The 25,571-nt window shown below is 44.9% G+C and overlaps 1 protein-coding gene across 1 annotated transcript in view; it reads right to left on the bottom strand.

Annotated features, from left to right (window-relative positions):
• Positions 1-3,475: 3,475 nt before the first annotated feature.
• LOC115857589 (uncharacterized) overlaps positions 3,476-25,571 on the bottom strand; it is a 247,141-nt gene continuing 225,045 nt past the window's right edge. The window contains exon 7 of the mRNA XM_060304334.1: positions 3,476-3,852. Within this exon, the coding sequence (XP_060160317.1) occupies positions 3,574-3,852 (279 nt within the window). The 3' untranslated portion in view covers positions 3,476-3,573. The remainder of the gene's footprint in view (positions 3,853-25,571) is intronic.

Raw genomic sequence — 25,571 nt, 5'->3', positions numbered from 1 at the left:
CCCTCCTGTCCTCATCCCTTTAGCCGCCAAAGCTGACGGAGAGCAAGCACTGTGACCTCTTGGTACCTGGGTCTGAGGAAGAGGCAGGGTCTGCCCGACTGTTCAATCTTCCAACACCAACGTAATAGACACCTTTGGTTCAGCCCACTGCCAATTATCTGTGAGCCACTGCCTAGCACACTGTTGGAACATAGTAGATGCTCATTAAATATTTGTTAAATAAATGAATGAGCTGTGGAGAGAAAGGCTGCAGAAGAGGCTGAAGGAGTGGTTTTCATGGAAGATTCTATGCAACTTGGAGGGATTTTTGCCCACCTCTGCTTAAAATTCAGCTCTTGATTCCTTGAGGATGCCAACCTGGGATCAGTAGAGACATACCCTTGGCATTTGTAGGGGACGGAGGCTCTGGCAGCATATGAGAGAAAAAGTCAGTGAAATTGCCAACTGCAGGGCTTGAGACTTCTCAGCCTCTGTAATCATGTGAGCCAATTCCATATATATATAAAACATATATGTAAAACATAGAGATTTATTATAAGCAATTGGCTCACGTATATACACATACACACACCTCTGTAACTTTAAGTCAGTATTTCCTCCATTTTTTAACGTGTGTGTATATATTTATCTGTGAGTGTATGTGCGTGTGTGCCTATGTGTGAGTACAATATTATCATATTCTGTTTTTCTGAAGAACCCAGACTATGCACTTAGATCACACAATTGTATGATAAACACCCCTGGTTGCCCGCCTACCAAGTTTCCTGAGACCCCCCACTTCCCCTTGCTAGTAGGACCCCCCTCTCACAATGGAGACTCAAAATGGCAAACATTCCCCTTCCCAGCTCCCATTACATTCAGGCACAGGTGTGCAACCCAAACCCTGCCACGTGAACCTAAAGGAGAGTTTGCCAGTGGCTACGGGGAAAGAATTTCTTTCCTGAAAAAGGAGCCACCCAGGAGGAAATGTCTCCAACTCTGTGGAGAGTTGCATATGCCCAGTGCCAGAAACTGCAGTAACATCCTGCCATCAGGAGGGAGACATTGCCTTTGTGCTGAGCAAAACAGAGCAGAAAGAAACAAAACGTCAGAATTCATAAGAATACTGTAGAGCTGCTGAATTAACCAATCCAGAAATCACCCTGCCTCCAGATTTCTTATGTGAAATAATAGACATTCTTATTGCTTAAGTCCTCTTTAAAGAGAAGTCTGCTTCCTGCACCCAAAAGCATTCTAATCTAATTAGCTGATTTTATTTTCCCTGTAAGAGCTCACATCAAAGGAGGTCTGTTCATCCAGTCAAAGGTATACTTATAGGTTCATTTAGTACGCTTCTTTATTTACAAATAGTCCAGTGAAATGAGAAATATATTTATATATCTACACCCATATTCAGCCTTCATCCTTCCATCCCTCCATCCCTCTGTCCATCTCTTAATCTGTCTATCTATCTGTGAGTTCCATGGTCAGAAAAGTCTGGGAAGCTGTGATTACTGCATACTTCTGCAGAATCACAATCAACATTAACGTATTAGAGCCGTTGAGAAGTTCTATAGAGAAGAACTTCCTTTAACTCAGTATTTCCTTGATTATTGTTTGTTTTTTTAATCACCGAACGCTTCTTTGAGCACACATTTTAACAGCAACCCAATTTTGGAAATGTGCACGTGACTGCATGACTATCCGTCTCCTAAGATCACACACACACATTGTAAGAGGACAATTGTTCCCTCTGAAAGCAACACTTGTTATTCTGAAGCACTGAAGCGAAACCTCCAGCACACTTGGAATTTGTTTAGCAGATGTTTACAGGTAGCTTGATGTTAATTTCTAAACAAGAGCTATATTTCTGGGCTTGACTTATTGTTCATGATTCACAACCACATTCTAGGAACCTCCGATCCCGCCCATCATCCTGCCTGAGCTAACCATATCTGACACAAACAGTTCCCATTCATGGTGGCCCCATCCCATTTACACCATCCGCAGTCCAAGAGGCAATCTTGTGCTTGTGTTTTAACATAAACTTCACATCACATGCATACTAACACTACTTCATGAGCAAGGAATTACCACGTCTGGTTCATTGACATTTACATCTGGGAACCATTTCAATCAGATTAATCCGTTTATCTAAATAATTTTCCACTCACTTCACAACATCAGAACTCACCAATACATTTTCTGCAGATGCTTCCAACCTTCCTTTTTGTAGACTGAGGTGCAAGATTCATTATTACCTGGAGTTCTGCAGGCTGGACCCTTATCAGGGTGTAAGGGAGACCAAATAATAATCTCTATCCCATCAGAGTTTTAGAAAAGGGAAAAGAGTAGGGCAGATGGAGGTGTCATTGTCAGCCTCTTCCTGATAGCGCTGCTGGAGAAAGCGGCTTAGATGTGCAGTAACAATAGGCTTTGTGTTAGGACAGGCAGCTTATACTGCAGTAACAGCTCAGGAATGTTGCTGGCTGATAAAAACAAAGGTTTATTTCTGGTCCCCGTTACATGTCCACTGTGGGCCGGCTGAAAGTCTGCTCCATGGCATCTTCACTCAGGAACCCAGCAGTTAGACCACTGCCAATCCTGGTGGCAGAGAGGAAAATGCGAGAACGGCAAGCCTCACACCGACTCTCAGAGCTTCCACCCAGAGGTGACCACATCACTTCTGCTCACGTTTCATTGGCCACATGGGAGCTCCACTACCACAGGCGCCCTAAGCCTGAGCCCCAGAGCAAGACAGATGTGTTCCCCGAGACCAAGCATCCCTGGAAAAGCCACAGGTTTCATCTCACTGCCAGGTTTAACCTTCGGCAAAGAGCAAAGCCACACATATGCTCTCTGCAGACAGGCAGATCCCAAAGAGAGTGGATGATGGGGGTAAACTGCTTAACTGCCCAGTCAGGCAAAAACAGTCAAATCACAATACGACTTTTGTAAAACAGGTTTTCCAATTACTCATTGTCTTTCAGTTTCAAGTTCTCAGTTCACTCTTGAGCCCTTTCTTCTTCAAGTTCTCCACTTTATTCTTTATTTGCTTTCCCGTCATTCTAGCCTGCTTCGTCCTCCTCCAATAAGAACCATGAATCCCACTCTACTGCTGGATGCCCAGCTACCTGAACCAATAATCCAACGCCTGAGTTACGAACAGAAAAACTTGATGTTTAGATCAGTCTGAGAAAGGTTTGTCCATGACTCGCCACCAGAGGCTTCCTACAGAAACACTGAGCAAGTGGATGAATGAAGAGACGCCGTCCAGTGCCCAGTATAGTATGTGCTCCTTCAATGTGAGTTTCCCATCTTCGGCACTTTTGCTGATTCCAGTTCCCCCTTGTGGCATGCTCTTTCCTTTGAGCTCTTTCCTTATCCAAATTCCAACAATTCTTCCAATGTCAAGCTCAGGTCCCACCTCCCCTGGGCACATTCCCACCTTGACAACAAGTGGCGACGCATAGCGATACTCTGCCTACATCCCTGTGCTGCCACTTGGAGCTCAAGTTCTCATCTGACTTCCATGTATGATAACTTGATTCTACAAGTTACCTTGAAGCTCTTGGAGGGTGGGGGCCATGCCTTCTATGCCCCCTGTGTCCCTGACCACACCCAACCTAACGCAAGGCACAGAGCAGCCTCGTGACAAATAGTTCCTGAAACAACTCGATGCACACGTTCTGCAGTGTGGTTGGCAGGGTCTGCTCCGCTGCAGTGGGTGATGGAGCAAAGGAGCAGCAGCCTTCGAAGCATGGCCCCTGGCCGTGGTGACCACCCAGGACACTGTTCCCATGCAGGTCCATGGACTATGGGATGAGTTGAGATCCTGCTTTCTGGAAAACATGCCAGAGCTTCTAACAGGAGCTGAAATCAGTAAGGAGATAAAGGAAAGCAAATACACATCTTATTATAATTATTATATTATTCAGTTCTTCCAGTCTTTTGGGATTTTTTGTTGTTGTTTTTCTTTTACAGGACCCTTTTTAACAGGTAAAGAGGTGGATTTTATATTGTATATTACCTAGTAGTTACACCCAATGCTGGCCTTTTGGTGAAGTCTCGATGGTAAATTGACTGTCTTGCCTAAGTTATTTGATGTACCGATAATGACAATTCACTTATTCTGAGCCAGTTACTGTTCCAAGCACGTTACTTGTATTAATCTATTAAGTTTTTACAAGAACTCTAAGAGGCAGGTGCTATGAATGTCAATAGAGTCACATCTGATCAGAAACTTAGATATCAGAAAACCCAGGCACAGAGAAGTTGGCTTACTTGGCTAAGGTAACAGAGCCTGGAGGTGGTCGAACCAGGGTGTAAACTTCTGCACTCGGCCTCCTGAGGCTAGGAGCTTGACCTCTACACTGAAGGGCAGGTGGGGCAAGAAAGGGAGAACTAGGGCCTTCTGAAATCAATCACATAGGGCATGGCCTTGAGCCAGACAGACCTGGGTCCAAGTTCTGGCTTTACTGCCTACTAGAGGTTTTATTTTAGACAAGTTCCTTCACCCTTCTAGACCTAGTTCCTTCAGCTGTGCAATGGAGTTAAGGGAGATTAATATATGTGTCTGGCAACCGTAGACTGGCGATAAACGTTAGGTGTGAATTGTTCTCCTATTTTCTCTTCTTCTAAAACCAGAATCTTTGTATCATTCAGACTGCACCCCATCTCTTCACTCTCCACTCTGTTCTCTGGCTTGCAAACACAGAGCAAGGTAAGAAAAGTGTCTGATAAAGGACAGTTTCCAGGCTGGCCAAGCAGTGACTAGACCAGCAGGTACCTCTGTGCAGCACCTGCACTCAGCAGCCCTAAGACCCCCCGTGAGACCAGACTCCACTGACCTCAGCTGGGAGTAAAGACGTGGCTGAGAAGAAAACACAGTTCCTTGGGTATTTATTGTTATTCCTCCTTAAGAGCCTTCCTTCCCTTCCCCCTCTCTAGTGTTTAATCAGATATTTCAAATTTAATAATAGGTCCCAACTCCAACGATGAGCTACAAATAGCAAAACAAACCGATATATCTTCATGGTTACTTCATAAAATGGCAGAGACCGTGACTTAGCTGTAGAGGGCTAAGCTGGTTAAATTCGTTTTTACAAAAAGAGGGACTCTCTTCCCTCTGGTGTCACCAACAATACTGAAGGCAATTTAATAGCTTCATGCGAAGAGCCATGTCTGGATCTCAAGTCATGGCTTTTTCTTTCTTTTTTTAAATTAATTAATTAATTTATTTTTGGCTGCGTTGTGTCTTCATTGCTGCGCTTGGGCTTTCTCTAGTTGCGGCGAACAGGGGCTACTCTTTTTTTTTTTAACATCTTTATTGGAGTATAATTGCTTTACAATGGTGTGTTAGTTTCTGCTGTATCACAAAGTGAATCAGCTATACGTATACATATATCCCCATATCCCCCCCCTCTTGCGTCTCCCTCCCACCCTCCCTATCCCACCCCTCTAGGGGGTCACAAAGCACTGAGCTGACCTCCCTGTGCTATGCGGCTGCTTCCCACTAGCTATCTATTTTACATTTGGTAGTGTATATATGTCCATGCCACTCTCTCACTTTGTCCCAGCTTACCCTTCCCCCTACCCACGTCCTCAAGTCCATTCTCTACATCTGCATCTTTATTCCTGTCCTGCCCCTAGGTTCTTCAGAACCAAGCAGGGGCTACTCTTCATTGCACTGCATGGCCTTCTCACTGCGGTGGCTTCTCTTGTGGCAGAGCACGTGGTCTATGTGTGTGGGCTCGGTAGTTGTGGCACATGGGTCCAGTAGCTGTGGCTTGCGGGCTCTAGAGCGCAGGCTCAGTAGTCGTGGCGCACGGGCTTAGTTGCTCCGCAGCATGTGGGATCTTCCTGGACCAGGGCTCGAACCCGTGTGCCCTGCATTGGCAGGCGGATTCTTAACCACTGCGCCTCCAGGGATTTCCAAGTCAAGGCCTTTTTCTGACGGAAACACTGGTTTGGGCTGTTGGCCCTTCAGCAGGAGAGCTGGGTGGTCAGATGTGGTCTGGAGAGTCTGCCTGGATTTGAACCCCGCACTTGCTGCTTGACCTTGGGCAAGTCACTGACCCTCTGTCGTAGGCTGAATAGTGACCACTCAGTGATATCAGGTCTGAATCCCTGGAACTCGTGAATGTTACCTCACATGGTAAGAGTTTTGCCGATATGATTAAATGAAAGGTTTTGAGATGAGGCGGTTTTCCTAGATTATCTCCTTGGGCCCTGAATGCCATCACCAGTATCCTTGTAAGAGAGAAACAGAGATTATGCCCTCACATAGAAGACGGAAGGTGAAGCGATGATGGAAGAAGAGAGAGATGAGAAGATGGCTTTGAAGATGGAGGAAAGGGCCATGAGCCAAAAAGATGTCATTCCGGAAGCTGGTTGAGGGAAGAAACGGGTTTTCCCCAACAGCCGCTGGAGAGAGCACAGCCCCGCCTACACCGTGATTTCAGCCCGTTGAAATGTTGTTGGACTTCTGGCCTCCAGAACAGTGAGAGAATACATTTCTGTTGCTCTGAGACACCAAGTTTACAGCAATTTGTTACAGCAGCCTTAGGAGTCATGGTACGTACACGTGTGGTACATACATCCTCTCGGAGTTGTGGTGTCTGTGACCACCAGGCACAGGATGGACGGGGGCAGAGAGCTGATGTGGAGGAGGGGTGGCAGTGACAGACAGGCTGAAAAGTGAGAGGGAGAAGCTGCCCGCAAACTCCATGCCTGGGCAGTTTCCCAAGGATACAGGACAGAGGTCCACGTATTCATTTAGCACTTCTTGAGGGCAAGACCCCAGTGTAACTCTCTCCACAAATCCTAGTGATATGGACTCTTCAGTCAAAATCTCACTCCGCCACGGGGTGACCTGGAGCATATTATTTAACCCTTCAAAGGCTCCATTACCTGAGCCTTAAAACATGCTGAAGAGGTAACAGTACAACGTCCTGCGTGGCACTGAGCATGTGCTTAAAGCTGGTTTCTTTCTGGTCTTCTCTGAGAACTGATCTTGCTGCCTGTTCGCAACCACTTGGACACTAGTGAGAGGAGAAAAGACATGAACCGTGATTCCTGCGGCTGTGCTGCGGGGGACTGCCTACCCTCACGGTCCCCCGTGTCAACCTGCCACCCGGGAACGGCCCTTGACGGAGCTCCTGTCAGCCCTTCAAAGGTCAGTGAACACATATTCATTGAGCACCTACTACGTGCCAGGCACCGGTTAAAGGACAGCCCTCAGTGAAATGTTTTACGGTAGAACAGTGTAGTGCAGGGCTGCCGCCAGCTCCAAAGGTGCTTTGTGCAGATTACAGAAGGTTGCCCTTTCTGGGCAGACACAGCCCCATCAGTACACAGCTTGGCAAGCAGGAAGCCCCTTCGTGTAAAGAAAAAAGTGCCCCTTCATCGGAGTGGACACAGCCCGGGCAGGGCGCATGGCTTGGCCGGCAGAGTGAGGACTGGACTTAGGCCCTGCAGGCCCCTCATCGAGGCAGCCTCGCCACGCACAAGTGTCCCACCAGGCACAGTGTCCCCGCAGCCATGCATTTTTCTTAAAGATAAATGTGCTCTGTTCAAGGGCTTCTCTTTTATTCTCTCCTTTCAGACGTGTGAAAATGTCCTTTCCTGTATGAAATGTTGGTAACAGTAGATGGTAGTTGCTTGTCTTCTCTCTTTTGTGAACTGTTCTTAGCAAAATAAAGTTGGCAGCTTTATGTCAGTACTCTGCTTTGGACGTTTTTCTGGCCCATAAAATTAAAAACTTTGGGAATCACCTACTGATGGGAGGTGTTGTGTGGTAAGAAGCCCTCTGTTCGAGCAAAAGAAAAGCCCCTGTAAAAAACACAGAGCTGGGCAGGTACTATACTGCCATCCGTGTCCTGAGCTGCAGTGATCTGCATGACATGACATCGCAGAATCGCTGGCTTGCTATGGTTATCACGATATCTATGTAATAACCTTGGAAGTTGCTGTCTTTGTGACATATGAGGTCCATGCCAGGCAGATATTCGAAAAAGAAAGATTTTTGTGTCTGAGAAATGTACATGCTGTCAATAAACGGCATTGCTTGAACACAGATGCACGCACACGTGAAAATACTCATGCACACGGGAGAATCATTGTCTCTTGCATGCTTTGGTGATTTTGGACCTCACGTGAGGTCCACACAGCTATAGGAAGGCAGGCCTTGGCTCCAGTGATAAATCTGGACTTTCTCTGTTAGCCAGGATTCTCTCCGTTGATCCAAACAGAAAACTGGTCTCAGTTAAAGTAGAGTGTATTGGCTCACCTCACTGAGAAATGAGGGTCTGTGTCAGGTATAGCTTGATCCAGGGTCTCAGTGACAGTATCAGGACTTACCTTTCTCCCCACCGCCAGGCAGTCTACTTTCCCCTGTATGCTCCCCCATGAAGGCCTCACCACACAGTTAGGTGGCTGCCCAAGTTCTAGCCTTGGAGGCACCAAAAAAAAGAGAGCTTATCTTCCCAATTGTTCAAACAAACAAAAGTTCAGCACCTGGGTCTCAGCCTGAACTAGATCATGAGCCTATCCCTGGACCTATCGCTGTGACCAAGGACATGCCCAAACCTGGGGCAGAGCTGTGGGGAAGGGTTAGTTGTCTAGAATAAAGTCAGGGTCAAGGGATGCAGCTAGCCAAGCTTATTTTCTCTCCCTAAAGGAGTGAGTTCTAAGAAGTTAGTCCCCAAAGAGACAGCACCTGTGCTGCCTGTTCTCCTTTTGCCTCTCCCCAATCCCGCCCGCCCTTCTATTCTCCCCGCTACCCTTGCCCCACCTGCTCCCTGCTCTGTGCTCTGAGATGCTGTCCCCCGCGGGCTTCCTCACCAGGCCTCTTACCACTGGCCACTGATTGTATCAGACAAGGGGAGGCATAAGCAGATCTGAGGGAGGGAGGAGAAAGTGGTGGGTGTTTCTTCTCTGCCCGCTCCCTGCTCTAGTACCTCCCAAAGCCCCATTCTCACCACTCACACCATCTCCTCCCCCGCCCCTCCAGCCTTTGAGGGAGTAACAGCTTCCTGATGCCTTAGTCTCATACCTCAATGTCCCTTGTTTGTTCCCCTGACCCTGCCCACGTATCTGCAGATTGTCCCTTAAAGTCTTTTTATCTAAATCAGGAGTCAACAAACTTTGGCCCACAAGCCAAATTACCCCTCCCAGACCCCCTCCCAGTCTCTTTTTGTAAGGACAGTTTTACTGGACCACAGCCCCACCCATGGCCAGTCGTTTAGGTGCTGTCTGTGGCCAGTTGTGACAGACATGGTATGTGACCTGAAAACCAAAAATATTTATTTTCCGGCCCTTCACAGAAAAAAATTGCTGACTCCTGGACAAACCATTTCTGATGGATTTTGTTTCCTGCTGGGACCCTGTCTATTATACTTCCTCATAAAATTTAAGAAGAGAATGCTACTTTTGCTGTAAAATTTGTACATAAATTTTGAGAGGAAACTAATATAAAAGGTCAACCCATCTGGTTCAAGGGGAAACCACACGGGGGAAAGAGAGCTGTAGTGATCTTCCTATACAGTGAGGCTTGCTCTCTCCCAGCCCTTGAGTTGAGAAGTCTCAGGGCAGAGAATGCCCCCAACACTGCACCCCAAGCCAGCACTCATTCAGATAGCACACCTGGGTGCTCCGACTTCAACAGGGAATGCCAGTGAACAGGAAAATCAATATGTAAAGAGCCAAACCAAAGTGCCAGATGAAAAAGATGAACATTGCTAGGTTTAGAAAATAAAAATGTTCTAAACAGATAAACAGTAAGCAAAGTACTTTCATTTGTACTGTTTTCCAGTCCATAAAACCCTAATGTCCGCCAACGTTTCATTAAGAGCTTCCATGCCACTCGGCACGCCTGCTGCGGCTTGAACAGATTGCTGCAAACATGTTATCCGAGTTGCAGACCCAATCTTTTGCAATGTTTCACATGGGTGCTAAATGGGGGAGAAGTCTGATCAATCGTGAACAGAACTCTGGTTGAGGGGAAAAGTAAATGCTGGAGTTAAATGAACAATATCTATCATTCTGCAATGTGGTTTTCCCAGTCAATCAAAAAAAAAAAAAAACAAACTTGGGGCTTCCCTGGTGGCGCAGTGGTTGAGAGTCCGCCTGCCGATGCAGGGGACACGGGTTTGTGCCCCGGTCCGGGAAGATCCCACATGCCGCGGAGCGGCTGGGCCCGTGAGCCATGGCCGCTGAGCCTGTGCGTCCGGAGCCTGTGTTCTGCAACAGGAGAGGCCACAACAGTGAGAGGCCCATGTATCGCAAAAAAGAAAACAAAAACAACAACAACAAAACGGTAGGCAAAGAACATTTATTGGAGTGAAGAGAGGGGGAAAAAAAAAAAACAGCAATGAACACATGCAACCAGATCCTTTGGCTTTCAGAAACAGGAAGGATTTGTGTTTTGAATAATTTCCAGTGAAATAAATGTTCAAATTATATTGGAAAATGGTTCATTTGGACTCCTAGCCTTTTGTAATCTCCAAACCTAATAATACTGCAGTTTATGAAATCCCTTACTAATATAGCAAAGCCTTTTCATCTATTGTTACACTCATTCCTGAAGTGGCCCTACTGGTAGCTTTCTGAACCATCAGCCAGAATTGAAGGTGCTATACAGAGCTCTTTTCCTTGACGATTTCCATTTTGTGACTGCAAGGAAGAAGAAAAAACCCTAAACAATAAATCAGCAACCCTGAAGTGGATTCTGGGCTGCAAAGCTGAGAAGACTTGGACAAATTCTTTTTTTATTATTTATATTTATTTATTTATTTGGATGCACTGGGTCTGGGTCTTAGTTGCAGCAGACAGGCTCCTTAGTTGCAGCTTGCCGGGTCCTTACTTGTGGCCTGCAAACTCTTGGTTACAGCATGCACGTGGGATCTAGTTCCCTGACCGGGAATCGAACCCTGGCCCCCTGCATTGGGAGCATGAAGTCTTAACCATTGTGCCACCAGGGAAGTCCCCAAATTCTTAAATCAATCCCTGATCCTCAACTTCTTTATCTGTAAAATGTAACCAACACTCCCTCCCCACCCCTGCCACCCAGGTTCTCGTAAACTCATCCATTCCCATTTGTTGAATACTTACTAAGCACCTTTTATGTGTCAGGAGGGTGCTGGATGAAGAGGAAGATGCAGCCCCTGAAAGATGCCTCTTGAAGCTCATATGCCGAGGAGAGAACTGCCAGTGACAATGTGTTATGATACGCTCTAGGACAGCAATAGAAACAGTTCTTTGAAAGCACCCAGGAGGTACCTATGGGCCAGAAAGAGCTGGAAGGAAGGGATCACTAAATGTATTCTGAAGCATGAGTCAGAGGGGAGGGGTAGAATGGAGGATATTATCACCACAAGGGAGAAGAGAGAACATGACCTCTTAGGATTACTGACAGCATCTTTGCTTGGCCATACCCCGAGCCTCAAGGTGGGAGAGGCAGAAGCCCTGGGAAGGAGGGTGAGCTAAGCAAGACCAAGGGCCTCCTGGCACTACTGAGGAGTTTGGACTTTTCCCTTGAAGGCAATGGGGGAGCCCACTGCAGGGTTTCTGCTGGGGGACGTGGCCTGATTCAATGTGCTTCAGGAAGGCCGTCCTCACTGTCAGCAGCAGCCAGGTAGAGAAGGAGTCAGAGGGGAGACTGGAGACAGGGAGGCCGTTAATCAGGAAGAGACGGCAGTGGCTGAAGTGGGATAGAGGGAGTGGGGATGAGGGAGAAGAGGAGGATGTGACAGGCGTGGAGTTGATGGGGCAACTTGACAGACTGGGGAGAAAAGGCAAGGAAGGTGTCAAGGACACCATTTGTCCAGGTTCCTACCTGGACAAAAGGGCAGATGCTAGTTCTATGAACCGAGAGAGAGAGCACACTTGAAGGTGATGTCTGGCACCAGGCAAGGTACACAATAGATGCTCAGTTAAGTGTTGACTCAAAGCAGAAACTTTCATCTCCTAGCTTCATTCTCCCCTCTCTTCCATCACCCCTCCCACCCCCCATGCACACACACTCTGTCCCCACCCACTCTACCTCATCCTGCACATCACTGCCTGGGAAATCTTCTTAAAACACCAATTTGTCTGTCAGATTTAAATGGCTCATTTAAATGGCTCAGGATTTCCCCAGGCACCATTCAAACATCCGCCCACCCCCCCACCCCCACCCGCTCAGCTTCCTTAATCCAGCTCCCCATACCAAGCCAGCCCCGTTTCCACTCTGCTTCAATCCGGCTGTCCAGAGAGCGGCCCCGTGATGTGCTGGCCTCCAGGCCTTTATTCATGCCACGCTCCCCTCCGGGAGCATTCACCTTTCCTTCGTTCTGCCACTGCAAATTCAAATCAGAGAGTCACAGTGGAGACCAGGAAAAAGGAAAGCACTTCTCTCTGTACCCCTGTTCTGTTCATTCAAGACAGGCTTAATTCTTTGACATCCAGGCAACACATAGAGTCTGCGGCTGAGGAAGTTTCGAGAGAAGAGAAACAAGAGGTAAGGTTATCTAGATTATAGATAAACCAGCTAATAAAATAAGTCTTATTACATCCTTCTAGCACATTCCAGACGCTCAGAGTCCTTTCGATTTTGAAATTCATTTTGAAATCATGAGTGGATTATGATTGTCAGGAAAAAAAGCAATTTTCTTTCAAGGCCTTAAGCTATAAAAACTGCTATTCCTGTTCTCTCTCTAAATGAGCCCACTTTAGTATGTGCCATTGGGAAATGAAGGCAATTGCTTGATGCCTAGGAATTACCAAAGATTTACTTGAAAACGCTACCTCACACTTGGTAGGAAATAAGTCTAAATGAAAAGGAAAACAATTAGACCAAATGTGCCAACTTCAACAGTGTTGATTGGTTGGTCAGTTGATTTTGAAAGCCCATTTTTATTTCTGGAATCAAAAGTTGCAAAAACAAACAAACAACAAAACCACCAGTCTTGACAGTCCCTGGATAAGAAGCCCCTGGGGCAAGCACAGACAGGGTTACTTCGAAGGCCACCCACCTTTGGGTTTGAGCCCCTCCCAGGACTCTGGGAAGGGTGTCCTACTGGACACACTGGGCCGTCAAATTGTAATCCCTCAGGCCAAGGAAGCTACAGAGCCACCTGGAACAACAAAAACACTCCCGTCCAGCAGGCTTCCCCATTGGAATGTGACAGGCTTCCTGCCCCTAGCCAGCTTCGCTCCCTTTCCAGCCCCTAGGGCAGCGTTTCTCAAACAGTGGCCCTAGAATCACCTGCACCTGCATCAGAATCACCTGGACTCTTTAAACATGCAGGTGCAGGCTCCCTATTCTGCACTTCCTGAGACCACATCCTTGGAGGTAGGCTCATTCTTCAACACCACCAGTACAGCCAGATTAGCAAGACTTCTCTTTCCTCCCAACCCATTAGAATTTTCCTTCCATTGTTCTCCTTATTCAGCTAAAGGTCCCTGGTCTATTGTTTTATTCTAAACTTCCTTGCAATTCCACTCTGTCCCCCCACTAAATTCACTCTCCACCCACCTGAATAACTTTGCCAGATCTCTTGCAACTACTAGTTCGCTTCCAACTACAATTTCCTGATTACCAATCTCATCATCTTGCAGCATTTGACTTTGCTCCTTATCTCTGAAGATTTAGAGGCTGCCCAATGAGAATTCCCTCCTCCTCTAGGTTCCAACCGCCCTTTTGGAGACTAACTGTCATACTTCTTTGACTTTTCAACAATTATCAGAGCCTTGTCAACTATCCACTTTTTTGCTCCCATAACACATCATTTTTCTGTTCTCTTTCTACCTCTCTGACAAGAGTGTCTCGGTGGTATACACAGGCCTCCTCTTCCTCTGCCCCAGTCCTCCAGGCCTGGCTCTAAGTCTCCTCTCTCCTAGATCTCTTCTCTCCCAAAGACATTTCATTCAGATCTATAATTTCAATTAATAGCTAAAATGCATAAGACTAAAATATTAATAACTCCAGCCCAAACTTGTCCTCTGAACGGCATACCCCAGCTTCTCAAAACCTCCCCTTGAATATCCCAAAGTTTTCCAATTCAGCATGTCTAATCTGAACTCGAAATGGACCGCTGCCCCCAACTGGGGCCTCTTCCAGAATTCTCCAGCTTCCTGGAGGATAACTCACTTGGCATTTAGTGGAATTGCCCTAGTTTTCCCAGTTGGGACCGTCCTAGAGGAGCTGATAACCAGTCAGTCCCAGACATATGAGCAAGTCAGAATGGGCTCAGCCAACCACAGCTGACTGCAGGGGCAGAAGCGAGCCCAGCAGAGAGCAGCCAAGCTGGCCCAGGTCAGCTGAACCCCTGCAAACTTGTAAACTAAACAAATGTTTGTTTTTGTATGCCACTGAGATTTTGTGGGTTTCTCACTACATAGCATTATTTTGTCAATGGATATCCGATACGCTGCAGTTAAAACACTCAACAATTGAAGAATGGAGCAATGCCATGCAGCCTTTAAGAACGCTGTGTAGATATACAGTCATCCCTCAGTATCAGTGGGGGGATTGGTTCCCAAACCTGCCTGGAGATATCAAAATCCGATAATGTTCAAGTCCTTTTTATAATATAGAGTAGTATTTGCATATAACCTACACACGCTCTCCTGTATACTTTAAATCATCTCTAGATTACTTATAATAACTATACAATGTAAATGCTATGTAAATAGTAGCTGACACATGGCAAATTCAAGTTTTGCTCTTTGGAATTTTCTTAAAAAAATGTTTTTAAGTATTTTTCAGTCCCCAGTTGGTTGAATCCGTAGACACAGATACGAAGGGCTGACTGTAAACTGACCTGAAATGTTCACACTAAACTGATAAATTGCAGAAGGGAGAGAAGATTGAAAAACAATGTGTATAATATGACTCCATTTTCATAAAACATACATTTCTACATCTGCTTATGGAAGTGTCAGGTCTAATATACAACAAGATGCTGACATGGTTATCTCTGGGTGATAGGACTTGGGGTAATTTTCATTTTATGTCACTAGTATAATTGTTCAAAAGGGAGAAAAAGTCTTTGCCATAGAGTACATTTTGTTTGATTATCCTTTGGCTTATCCGTAACCACCTGAATGTTTTTCAAGTACCCTTTGCAGGGAAGGGCACCGGTAGTTATTCCTGCAGCATCCTATGCAGGCAACATGGAAACATAACATCTTCCAAGACTCACTAAGGACTGCAGGTAGCAGAACACACCTGTCTAATCCTACCAGCAAACCTGAAAAGAAAAGCTCTGTGGGTGGAGGTGGCTTCGCACCAGCCCAGTCTTCCCAGCCCACCATTAGAGCCAGGGAAGCCTTAGAGGTCCCTCCCAGTTGGGGAAACTGGGAGCAGAGTAGAGCACCTCCAGAACCTTCCTGCCTACAGGGCTTAGTTACATGCAGTGGACAAAGAAAAGAGATCTTTTTCTAAATTCCTACTAACAGGGTGTCAAATTTCATACATTCAGAATAAGAAATTCAATGCCCCAGGGCAGGCCAAGGTTACCTAATGTTCTAATCCTTCCAAAGGCTAAAAGGACTTTCTTTATTTCTTTATTTTTCTTCCTTCCATCTTTCCTTCCTTCCTTCTTTCCTTCCTTCATTCCTTTCTTCTTTCCTTCCTTTCTCCCTCCCCCGCCCCCTCCTTTCCCTCCCAATCACTCACGGAGTGCCCTCTCTCTCTCTCCTTCTTTCTTTCTTTGTTTCCTTCCTTATCTAACATTTGGCAGGTAGGCCTTCGTTTTAAATAATTCCTAGTTTATAGCAAATCTATCCCTGTACTTTCCCAGCCAATCCTCAATTTGCAGTAAACACCAAAGCCATTTTTTTTTTTCTGCCACTACTGCTGCTGTAGCTAAAATCCTCCGGATAAAGCTGGTGAAAATTATACACCAGGCTGATGGACTCTATAGCAATCGTATGTAATCTGATCCCAGCTGGCTGTGCTTAAGACACAGGATTTCCTTTCCTCATTCCTACTTATGTCCTCATCCTTTTCCCTAATGTGAGTTCGATCTTAACCTTTTCCATCCTTTTCATTCCACAGCACCTCACACTCCATGGAGACCCTGACTCCTAACATGTGAGGTCCAGCAACTGCCTTTCCTCCTCCTCCAAATGTCTCCGCCCTCCTGGTTTCCTGTTATCACACCCCACCTCCACCCCGCCCAGCAACAGCAGCTCCCTTCAAAGTTCTTGGTCTCAGCCCACCCTAGGACTCCCCTAGGACGGAGGTTCTGTAAATGAGTGTCCAGGGGATCATGTGGAGTCCAAGAGGCACTCCACGTGATCCATGAATCTTTTGAAATTAATGCGGAATTTGGTCTTTTTGTCAGTTTCTAGGTGAGAGTCTCTAGATTTCATCTAATTTCCAAAGGGCCTTGCCAATCTAAGACTTTTCTTCATCAGAAAAACAGGCTCTCTGTTTTTCGACTGGTATCCTCTTCATCTACACACAACCTAGGTGTACCATGGCATATAATTACCAGATGTATTAGTCTGCTCTGGCTGCCATGGCAGACTACCACAAGCTGGGTGCCTTCAATAACAGAAATTAATTTTCTCATGGTTCTGGATACAGGAAGGTCCAGGATCAGAGGGCCGGGATGGCTGGTTTTTGGTGAGAACTCTCTTCTTGGCTTGCAGATCACCACTTTCTCACTATATCCTAGTATGGCCTTTCCAGGGCCAGGTGCATGCAGGGGTGGGGATGGAGGAGGTCTCTTCTTATTATGATGCCACCAATCCTATTGAATTAGGGCCCCACCCTTAAAACCTTACTTAATCTTAATGACCTCCTAAAGACCCTATCTTCAAATATAGTCACATTGGAAGTTAGGACTTCAACATATGAATTTCAGGGATGTTGACGAGGTGGCACACAGTTCAGTCCATAGCACGAAGGATAAAATAATTTGATTTAAGATGTCAAAGTTGTGATCTTTGTTACAGTGGCAAGAGTTTCCTAACTCATCTTCCAGTCTTTTAAAATACCCTTCGCACTATAGCCAATCATACCTTTCAAAATCACGATGTTAGGAGAAACTTCTTCACTCTGATGTGTTCTGCTATGTGGAGAAGCAGCCACTAGGTAGCACTCCGGGCCTCTCACTATCTACTGCTGCCCAAGGAGCCCCACATCAGTGGTCCAGTACCTTCCTCTCCCCTGCTTCTTGGGAATGAGCTGTCCACATAGAGCATCCTTTTTTCTCTGATCCTGTGTGCCCAGAGTCTTACAGGAACCCCCCAGTATTTTAGCATTTCCTTTTGGAGGTTTCCATCTGTCTGCCATTATTACCCACTCTTCTTGCATGTTGTCTACTTTTTCAACTAGAGACTTTAACATATTAGTCATAGTTATTTTAAATGCCCTGCATCATATCTAAACCCTGTTCTCATCCTTGCTTTGCCTCTTCAGACTGTGTTTGTTCTTCCCTTTCGTCATGTCTTGTAATTTTTTCGTTGAAAGGCAGACATGACCTATTAGGTAATAATAACTAAGGTAAAAAAACATTTAGTGAACTTTTATGTAAATCTGGCCAGCAGTTGAGTTGTGTTTCATGTTTGCTGTAACTGTAAGTGCCAAGGGCCTCAAATTTCTCTAGGGTCCTTGTTTTTATCTCCTCTGTTGTCTTTGGGTTTCCCTAAGAACTCCTTTTTTTTTTAACATCTTTATTGGGGTATAATTGCTTTACAATGGTGTGTTAGTTTCTGCTTTATAACAAAGTGAATCAGTTATACATATACATATGTTCCCATATCTCTTCCCTCTTGCGTCTCCCTCCTTCCCACCCTCCCTATCCCACCCCTCCAGGCAGTCACAAAGCACCAAGCTGATCTCTCTGTGCTATGCGGCGGCTTCCCACTAGATATCTACCTTACATTTGGTAGTGTGTATATGTCCATGCCTCTCTCTCGCTTTGTCACAGCTCACCCTTCCCCCTCCCCATATCCTCAAGTCCGTTCTCTAGTAGGTCTGTGTCTTTATTCCTGTCTTACCCCTAGGTTCTTCATGACATTTTTTTTTCTTAAATTCCATATATATGTGTTAGCATACGGTATTTGTTTTTCTCTTTCTGACTTACTTCACTCTGTATGACAGACTCTCGGCCTATCCACCTCATTAAAAATAGCTCAATTTTGTTTCTTTTTATGGCTGAGTAATATTCCATTGTATATATGTGCCACATCTTCTTTATCCATTCATCCGATGATGGGCACTTAGGTTGTTTCCATCTCCGGGCTATTGTAAATAGAGCTGCAGTGAACATTTTGGTACATGACTCTTTTTGAATTATGGTTTTCTCAGGGTATATGCCCAGTAGTGGGATTGCTGGGTCATATGGTAGCTCTATTTGTAGTTTTTTAAGGAACCTCCATACTGGTCTCCATAGTGGCTGTACCAATTCACATTCCCACCAGCAGTGCAAGAGTGTTCCCTTTTCTCCACACCCTCTCCAGCATTTATTGTTTCTAGATTTTTTGATGAGAACTCCTTCTTAAATAGAGTCTGAGTCTTACAGTTCTTTCAGCTACAATCCACTTATTATACAGGAGCCCTGTTAATATGGTGGTAAAGGGTGGGGGAAGGGAAGTGTTGTATAAAGTTATGATTAAATTTCAGTCTTCCTATGGGTTTGCATCCCCTTACGAATGTTTCTTTGCTACCCCTTCTCCCTTAGTTGTTACAAGAAAGGTAGAGGAGGCTGGAGACAGGAAACTGCTCTTCTCCCAGGTGAGGTAAGGCTCTGAAAAGACTTTCCCACTAGAGAGTAGTCCTGTGTACTGGAGAACATTCTGGGCATATTTCAAAATGGTTACTTTCCTTGTTTACCTGCCAGAGACATAGGTGATTTTTTTCTTGGCACTTACCATGAGAACCTGGTGGGATTCTTGGAGGTAAAACCATAAAACGTCTGACCCCCTGCTCTCAAGACTATAGCCTCAGGCTTCCCTGGTGGCGCAGTGGTAGAGAATCTGTCTGCTAATGCAGGGGACACGGGTTCGAGCCCTGGTCTGGGAGGATCCCACATGCCGTGGAGCAGCTAGGCCCGTGAGCCACAACTACTGAGCCTGCGCGTCTGGAGCCTGTGCGCCGCAACATGAGAGGCCGCGATAGTGAGAGACCTGCGTACCGCGATGAAGAGAAGAGTGGCCCCCTGCTTGCCACAACTAGAGAAAGCCCTCGCACAGAAACTCAGACCCAACACAGCAAAAATAAATTAATTAATTAATAAACTCTTACCCCCAACATCTAAAAAAAAAAAAAAAAAAAAAAGACTATAGCCCCCAGGGCAGTCCCCGTCTCCCTTTAGTCCACACACAGCCTCAGCAATTCATCAAGGTTTTGGTTCCAGCAGCTTCTCCTCCAGGTCAGCTGGTCTTGACCCTCGTTTCTCTGCATTTACTTGTCTCTCCAGATTTCATGGTGGTGGTTTGCCCTGCAACCTCAGTTTTCTGGTGGGTCCAAGAAAAGTCCCTGCTTTTCAGCTTCTTTCTTGTTGTGAGGTCAGGAGTGACAGCCTCTAAGCTCTTTTCTTGTTGGAGTTGAAACTGGGAGTCCCAAGGCAGGCTAGTTCATGACTGCCTGAAGTTAGTCTTTTGACTGACTAGTTTTGCTTTGACTGTGAAATCCAACAGTTGGTAGTAACAGGCCCATCCATCCCAAGAACAATACTTTATATTACTTGAATCCATTTAAATTTATTGAGACATTTTATAGGCCAGAAGATGTTCTAACTTGGCAAATTTTGTGCACTTGAGAATAATGTGTATTCTGCTGTCATTGTGTAGAATTTTCTAAAAAATCAATCAGTTCAAGCATAGTTAGTGCTATTGAAGTCTACTATTTGCCGATTTTCTGCCTACTTGTTCCATCAGTTATCAAGGGACCATTTAAAAAATCTCTGACTCTAATTGTGTATTTGTCTATTTTTCCTTGTAATGCTTTTTTGGCTTCATTTATTTTGCAGCTCTGCCATTAGGTGTATCAACATTTAGGACTGTTGTGCTCTCTTGATTAATTGACCCTTATGTGATTATGAAATGACTTTTTCTTGGCAATATTCTTTGTTCTGAAATGTGCTTTGTCTGACACAAATATAGTCATTCCAACTTACCTTTGGTTAATGTTGGCATGTTATTTTTTCCCATCCTTTTACTATTAAGCGCATTTGTGTCTTTATATTTAAGGTACATTTTCTGTAGGCAGCATATAGCTGTGTATTGCTTTTTTACACAATTTGCCAATCTCTGCCTTTTAAACTGGGGTGTTTATATGATTACCTTTAATGTGATCATTAACACGGTGAGGTTTGAGTCTTATTGTCTTGCTATTGTTTTCTATTTGTCTTGTCGGTTCTGGGTTCCCCTGCTTCTCTTTTGTCTGCCTGCTTTGGGACTAACTGAGTACTTTTTATGATTCCATTCTGTGACCACTGTCGGCTCATTAACTCTAACTCTTTGCTTTGATATTTTTGTGTTGCCTTAGGGTTTAGGGTTTAAAGCACACTTTTTCACACTACTAATCGAAGTTAAAGAATTGATTGCTAAAGACTCACAGGACCCAAAATAACAATGTTTACAAACCTACAGGAAAAGGATACAATATACAACATTAAAGTAAAGACATGTATCAAAACGAAGGCTATCTCACAGTCCTGGGTCTGGAAAAGTCAGAAGGAATCTCCTGTTGTCCCCCTTTCCGTAAAAGCCATAGCCAAATGCACTTAATCTTTTAGGTCAGGAGCCACTGTTGTGTATACAGAACACCTCAGAACTAATGAGCCCCAAAGGGCACGCGGCCTGGTCCTATAAGCATATTCTTGCTACATAACAGCAGAGTCCTCCAGGAATCTCAAAAAACAATGTTGACAACTGGTAAAAATCCGCCCCTCCCACCCCTACCCCCACCCAGATTCCGCAGACCCTTGGTTTCAAGACAACACAATGAATGGGTATGTTTCCAGGTTTCATTAGGAGTCAGTGCTATGCAGAAACTTTAGCAAAACGACTCAGCCTAGCCTGCTGGAATTAACCCTTACCACACAATCTTTAATATATCACAGTTTGTCGTCAAGTGATATTACACCCTTCATATGTAATATAAGAACCTTAAAACAGCAGTCTTCCATTTCTGTCCCCATGGCCTTCATACTATTGTTAGTATGCATTTTACTTATGCATATGTTATAAACCCCACAATACATTGTTATTCATTTTGTTTGAGCAGTCAATTATATTTTTTAAGGTTTTAAATAGTAAGAAAATATTATATAAGAAAAGTATCTTGGGACTTCCCTGGTGGTACAGTGGTTAAGAATCTGCTTGCCAATGTAGGGGACATGGGTTCAAGCCCTGGTCCGGGAAGATCCCACATGCCACGGAGCAGCTAAGCCCGAGCGCCACAACTACTGAAGCCCACGCGCCTAGAGCCTGTGCTCCATAACAAGAGAAGCCACCGCAATGAGAAGCCTGCACACGGCAACAAAGGGTAGCCCCCGCTCGCCGCAACTAGAGAAACCCCCCCACCCAGCAGCAAAGACCCAACGCAGCCAAAAATAAATTAATTAATTTAAAAAAAAAAAGAAAGAAAAAAGAAAAGTATCATATATTCATCCTTTCAGTTACCATTTCTGGTGACTTTCATTTTTACATTAGAGCCAAATTCTATCTGGTAATGTTTTCCTTCTGCCTTTTTTGTTTCTCTAGTCCTCCTTTACAGCTTTCTTTTGCATTAAGTGAACGTTGTCTAGTGTAACATTTTCATTCCTTTAATGATTTTTTAATGATTTTTTTCCACTATTCCTTTTTTAGTTTTCTCCTTAGTCCTTGCCCTAGGGCTTACATTGTACATTTTAATTCATCAGGATCTACTTCAGATATACTAACTAAAGATACAAAGGTGTACTATGTTACGGCTGAGTAGAGGCTCTACCTTACGAGTAGGGGTGCATGGAAGAAGAGGCCCAACCTTTCAGCTGCACTTGCCTGGATTTAGCTTCCATGATGTATAGTTAGGAGAGGTGAGAGATGCTGATGGCCTGTTCCTCCTGAAAAATACCATACCCCTCAGCTGGGAGCTGTGGGAGAGTCTGTGTTCCTGGCTGTGCCTACCTGGAGTGGAGTTTCTGCCATACTGAGCTGGAAGGGGAGCGAGAGGGAGTGGTTCATGGTTCAAATGCTACAGACTCTCCCTGGTTTTACCTTGATCCTTATCACATACTTTTAAGTTTAAAAGTTTAAGATGATTTTTTTTCTCTGGCTGCTTTTAAGATTGTCTCTTCACCACTGGTTGTAAACACCTTGATTACGATGTGCCTCAATGGAGTTTTCTTCATGCTTCTTGTGCTTGGGGTTTGTTGAGCTTCTTGGATCTGCAGGTTATAGTTTTCATCAAGTTTGAAAACTTTTGGCCATTATTTCTTCCAGTTTTTTTTTTCTGTTTCTGCTTCACAGACTCAAATTACTCATATCATAGGCCACTTAAAGTTGTCCCAAATATCACTGATTCTCTTTTTATTTTTTAATTTATTTTTAAAAATTTATTTATTTATTTTTGGCTGAGTTGGGTCTTCGTTGCTGCGCGCCGGCTTTCTCTAGTTGTGGCGAGTGGAGGTTACTCTTTGTTGCGGTGCGCGGGCTTCTCATTGTGGTGGCTTCTCTTGTTGCGGAGCACAGGCTCTAGGCATGTGGGCTTCAGTAGTTGTGGCTCGCGGGTTCTAGACCACAGCCTCAGTAGTTGTGGTGCACGGGCTTAGCTGCTCCGCGGCATGTGGGATCTTCCCAGAGGGCTGGAACCTGTCCCCTGCATTGGCAGGCAGATTCTTAACCACTGAGCCACCAGGGAAGTCCCCTTCTTTTTATTTCTTAACTTCATTTTTCTCTGTATATTTCCTTTAGGATAGTTTCTATTGCTGCGCCTTCAAGTTCATTAATATTTTGTAATGCCATTGTGATATTGTGATTTATTTTATGAAATATATATTTGGCCTTTGTCTCCTTGACACAGAACTAAGTGATAAGAATGATAAAGGTGTCTTTTGTTATTCATAACAAGCCCCTTTCAACTACCTCTGAGTTTATGTTAATAAAGTGACCTTTGGAAAGCACCTAAGGATGAGGGCTGATTGCCAGGGCAACTAACCGTGCGATTATAGGATTGGAACTTTCAGCCTATCCTCCAACTTCTAGCCTCCAAGGAGGAGAGAGGGGCTGGAGCTTGAATTAATCACTCACGGCCAATGATTTAATCAAGCATGCCTATGTAGTGAAGCCTCCATAAGTCCCAAAAGGACAGGGTTTGGTGAGCTTCTGGGTTGGTAAAGACTTCCAGGTCCTGGGAGAATGGCAAGCCCAGGGAAAGCATGGAAACTCCGAGTCTCTTCCCACATACCTTGCTCTATGCATCTCTTCCATCTGGCTGTCCTTGAGCTACATCCTTTTATAATCCAGTAAATAAAATGTTCTCCTTGAGTTCTGTGAACTGCTCTAGCAAATTAATTGGACCAAGGAGGGGGTTCAACCTATAGATGGTCAGTCAGAAGCACAGGTAACAACCTGGACTTGTAATTGTCATCTGAAGTTGGGGGTGAGACCGTCTTTTGGGACCAAACCCTTAATCTGTGGGATCTGACACTATCTCCAGGTAGATATGTCAGAATTGAGTTAAATTGTAGGACTCAGGTGGTGCTGCAGAATTGCTTGGTGGTGTGGGGAAAACCCCAGACACATTTGGTGGTCAGAAGTATCAAAAGTGAAATACTGTAGTGGTATTCAGAGAATATTGTATGTGATGTAAATGAAAACAATAGTTTTTCTTTATATCCATGCAGTGTATTTTTCATCTCAGGTAACATTTTTTAATCTCTGGACTTTCAATTTGAGTCTTTTTTGTGTCTTCCTTGTCTCCTCAGAACCTTTTAGATATACTGAATACAATTATAACTGTTTTAATCTTCTTCTCTGTTCATTCTAACATCTTGATGCCAAAATCTTGGATCTCTGTGCACCGATGTCGAACCGAAATACGGAGACAGAGTTTTGGAGGAAGAGAAAGAATAGCTTTATTCTTTGCCAGGCAAAGAGGGAACACAGTAGGCTAGCACCTCAAGAACTGTGGCCCCCTCCCTGGGGAATAGGAAACGGTCTTATAGTTAGGGCTCACGGTCAGGCGTATGTGATAAGGATCAAGGCAGTAACAGTCTTGCATTCTTCTTTCTTCTGCAAAGTTTCAACACAACACCGGGTCTGGTCATCTCCAAGGGTGGGGTTGGTGACAAGATTAAGGTGTGTGCAGCCTCTCAGGTGGTTGATGAGCTTCTCTGGTCCCTTTAATCTTGCCTCAGGTGGTTTCATGGCTGCTCCTCCCTTGATTAGCAACTGTTCCAATCTGCCCTTTGGAACCCAGGAGAGGTCATGCAGGCTGGAGTCTTGCCTCCAAGAAATGGGGAACAGAAAGACCTCCATGCCTGGGAGCCCCACAGGGCCCCACTTGGTTTCAATCTGTGTCAGTTCTGGGCCAGTTTTTATTGACTGATTATTCTCTTCATTATGGGTCATGCTTTCATGTCTTGTTGTATCTGATTGGATGCTAGTAATTGTGAGTTTTACCTTGTTGGGTGCTGGATAGTTTTTGCATTCCAGTAAGTTTTTCTTGAACTTTTTTCCTGGGATGAAGTTCAGTTACTTGGAAATGGTTTGATTTTTTTCAAATCTTGCTTTTGTGCTCATTAGACATTTTCTGGAGTTGTGCTCAGCTTAGGGCTAATTATTCCCCATCACTGAGGCAAGACCCTACTGAGTACACACTTTACCCAGTGCCCCATGGACTAAATTTCCAGTCTGGCTGCTGGGAACAGGCATTGTTCCTGGTACTCACTGTTCCTTCTAAACCCCCCTTGCAGATGGTTCATTTCTCAGGCTCGTGGATGCACGGATCAGCAGTCTACTGAATACTCAAGGGGACCCTCTCTCTGATCTTTGGGGTTCTCTCTTTGTGCAGCTATGTGTTCTCTCGCCTAAGAAGTGTGGCTGATTTGGTCCCTGGACCCTCACCTTTCTCTTTTCAACTCAGGGAATCTGCCAGGCTTCATCTTAGTTTCCCCTCTCTGAACCATGCCCTGGAGAATACGTGAAGGCAAGTAAACTGCGGTAATTGTAGAACTCACCTTACTTATTTCCAATGTCCTTCATTGCTGGTGTCCAGCGCATTGAAAATTGTTGTTTCATCTATTTTGTCTGGTTTTTTTGTTGTTTGTTTATTTGTTTCAAATGGAAAGGTAAATCCAGCCCCTTCCTTCACCCACCTTGACCAGAAGCAGAAATTGGTAGTTATTATTATTCTACTATTTATTCAAAATATCTGTTGGACACCTGTTTGCATGAGGCACTGCCCTTGGTGCTGGGTATACAGGGATGAATCAACAATAATGGTCCCTGGCCTCAAGGCTAAGCTGTCTTATGGGGATCAACTTGTGTGGAAAGGCAATAAATGTGCTGGTCCCTGGACTTATGCACATAAACACGAATCATATGTGGTCCTTCCCTTCAATGAATTCAGAATTAAGGGAGACGGAGACAGATTTGTTAATCCAAAG

Source organism: Globicephala melas, chromosome 8, assembly GCF_963455315.2.
Source record: "Globicephala melas chromosome 8, mGloMel1.2, whole genome shotgun sequence".
Lineage (NCBI taxonomy): Eukaryota > Metazoa > Chordata > Mammalia > Artiodactyla > Delphinidae > Globicephala > Globicephala melas.
The sequence above is the reverse complement of the archived record's forward strand: the minus strand, read 5'-3'. Positions and strand labels throughout refer to the sequence as shown.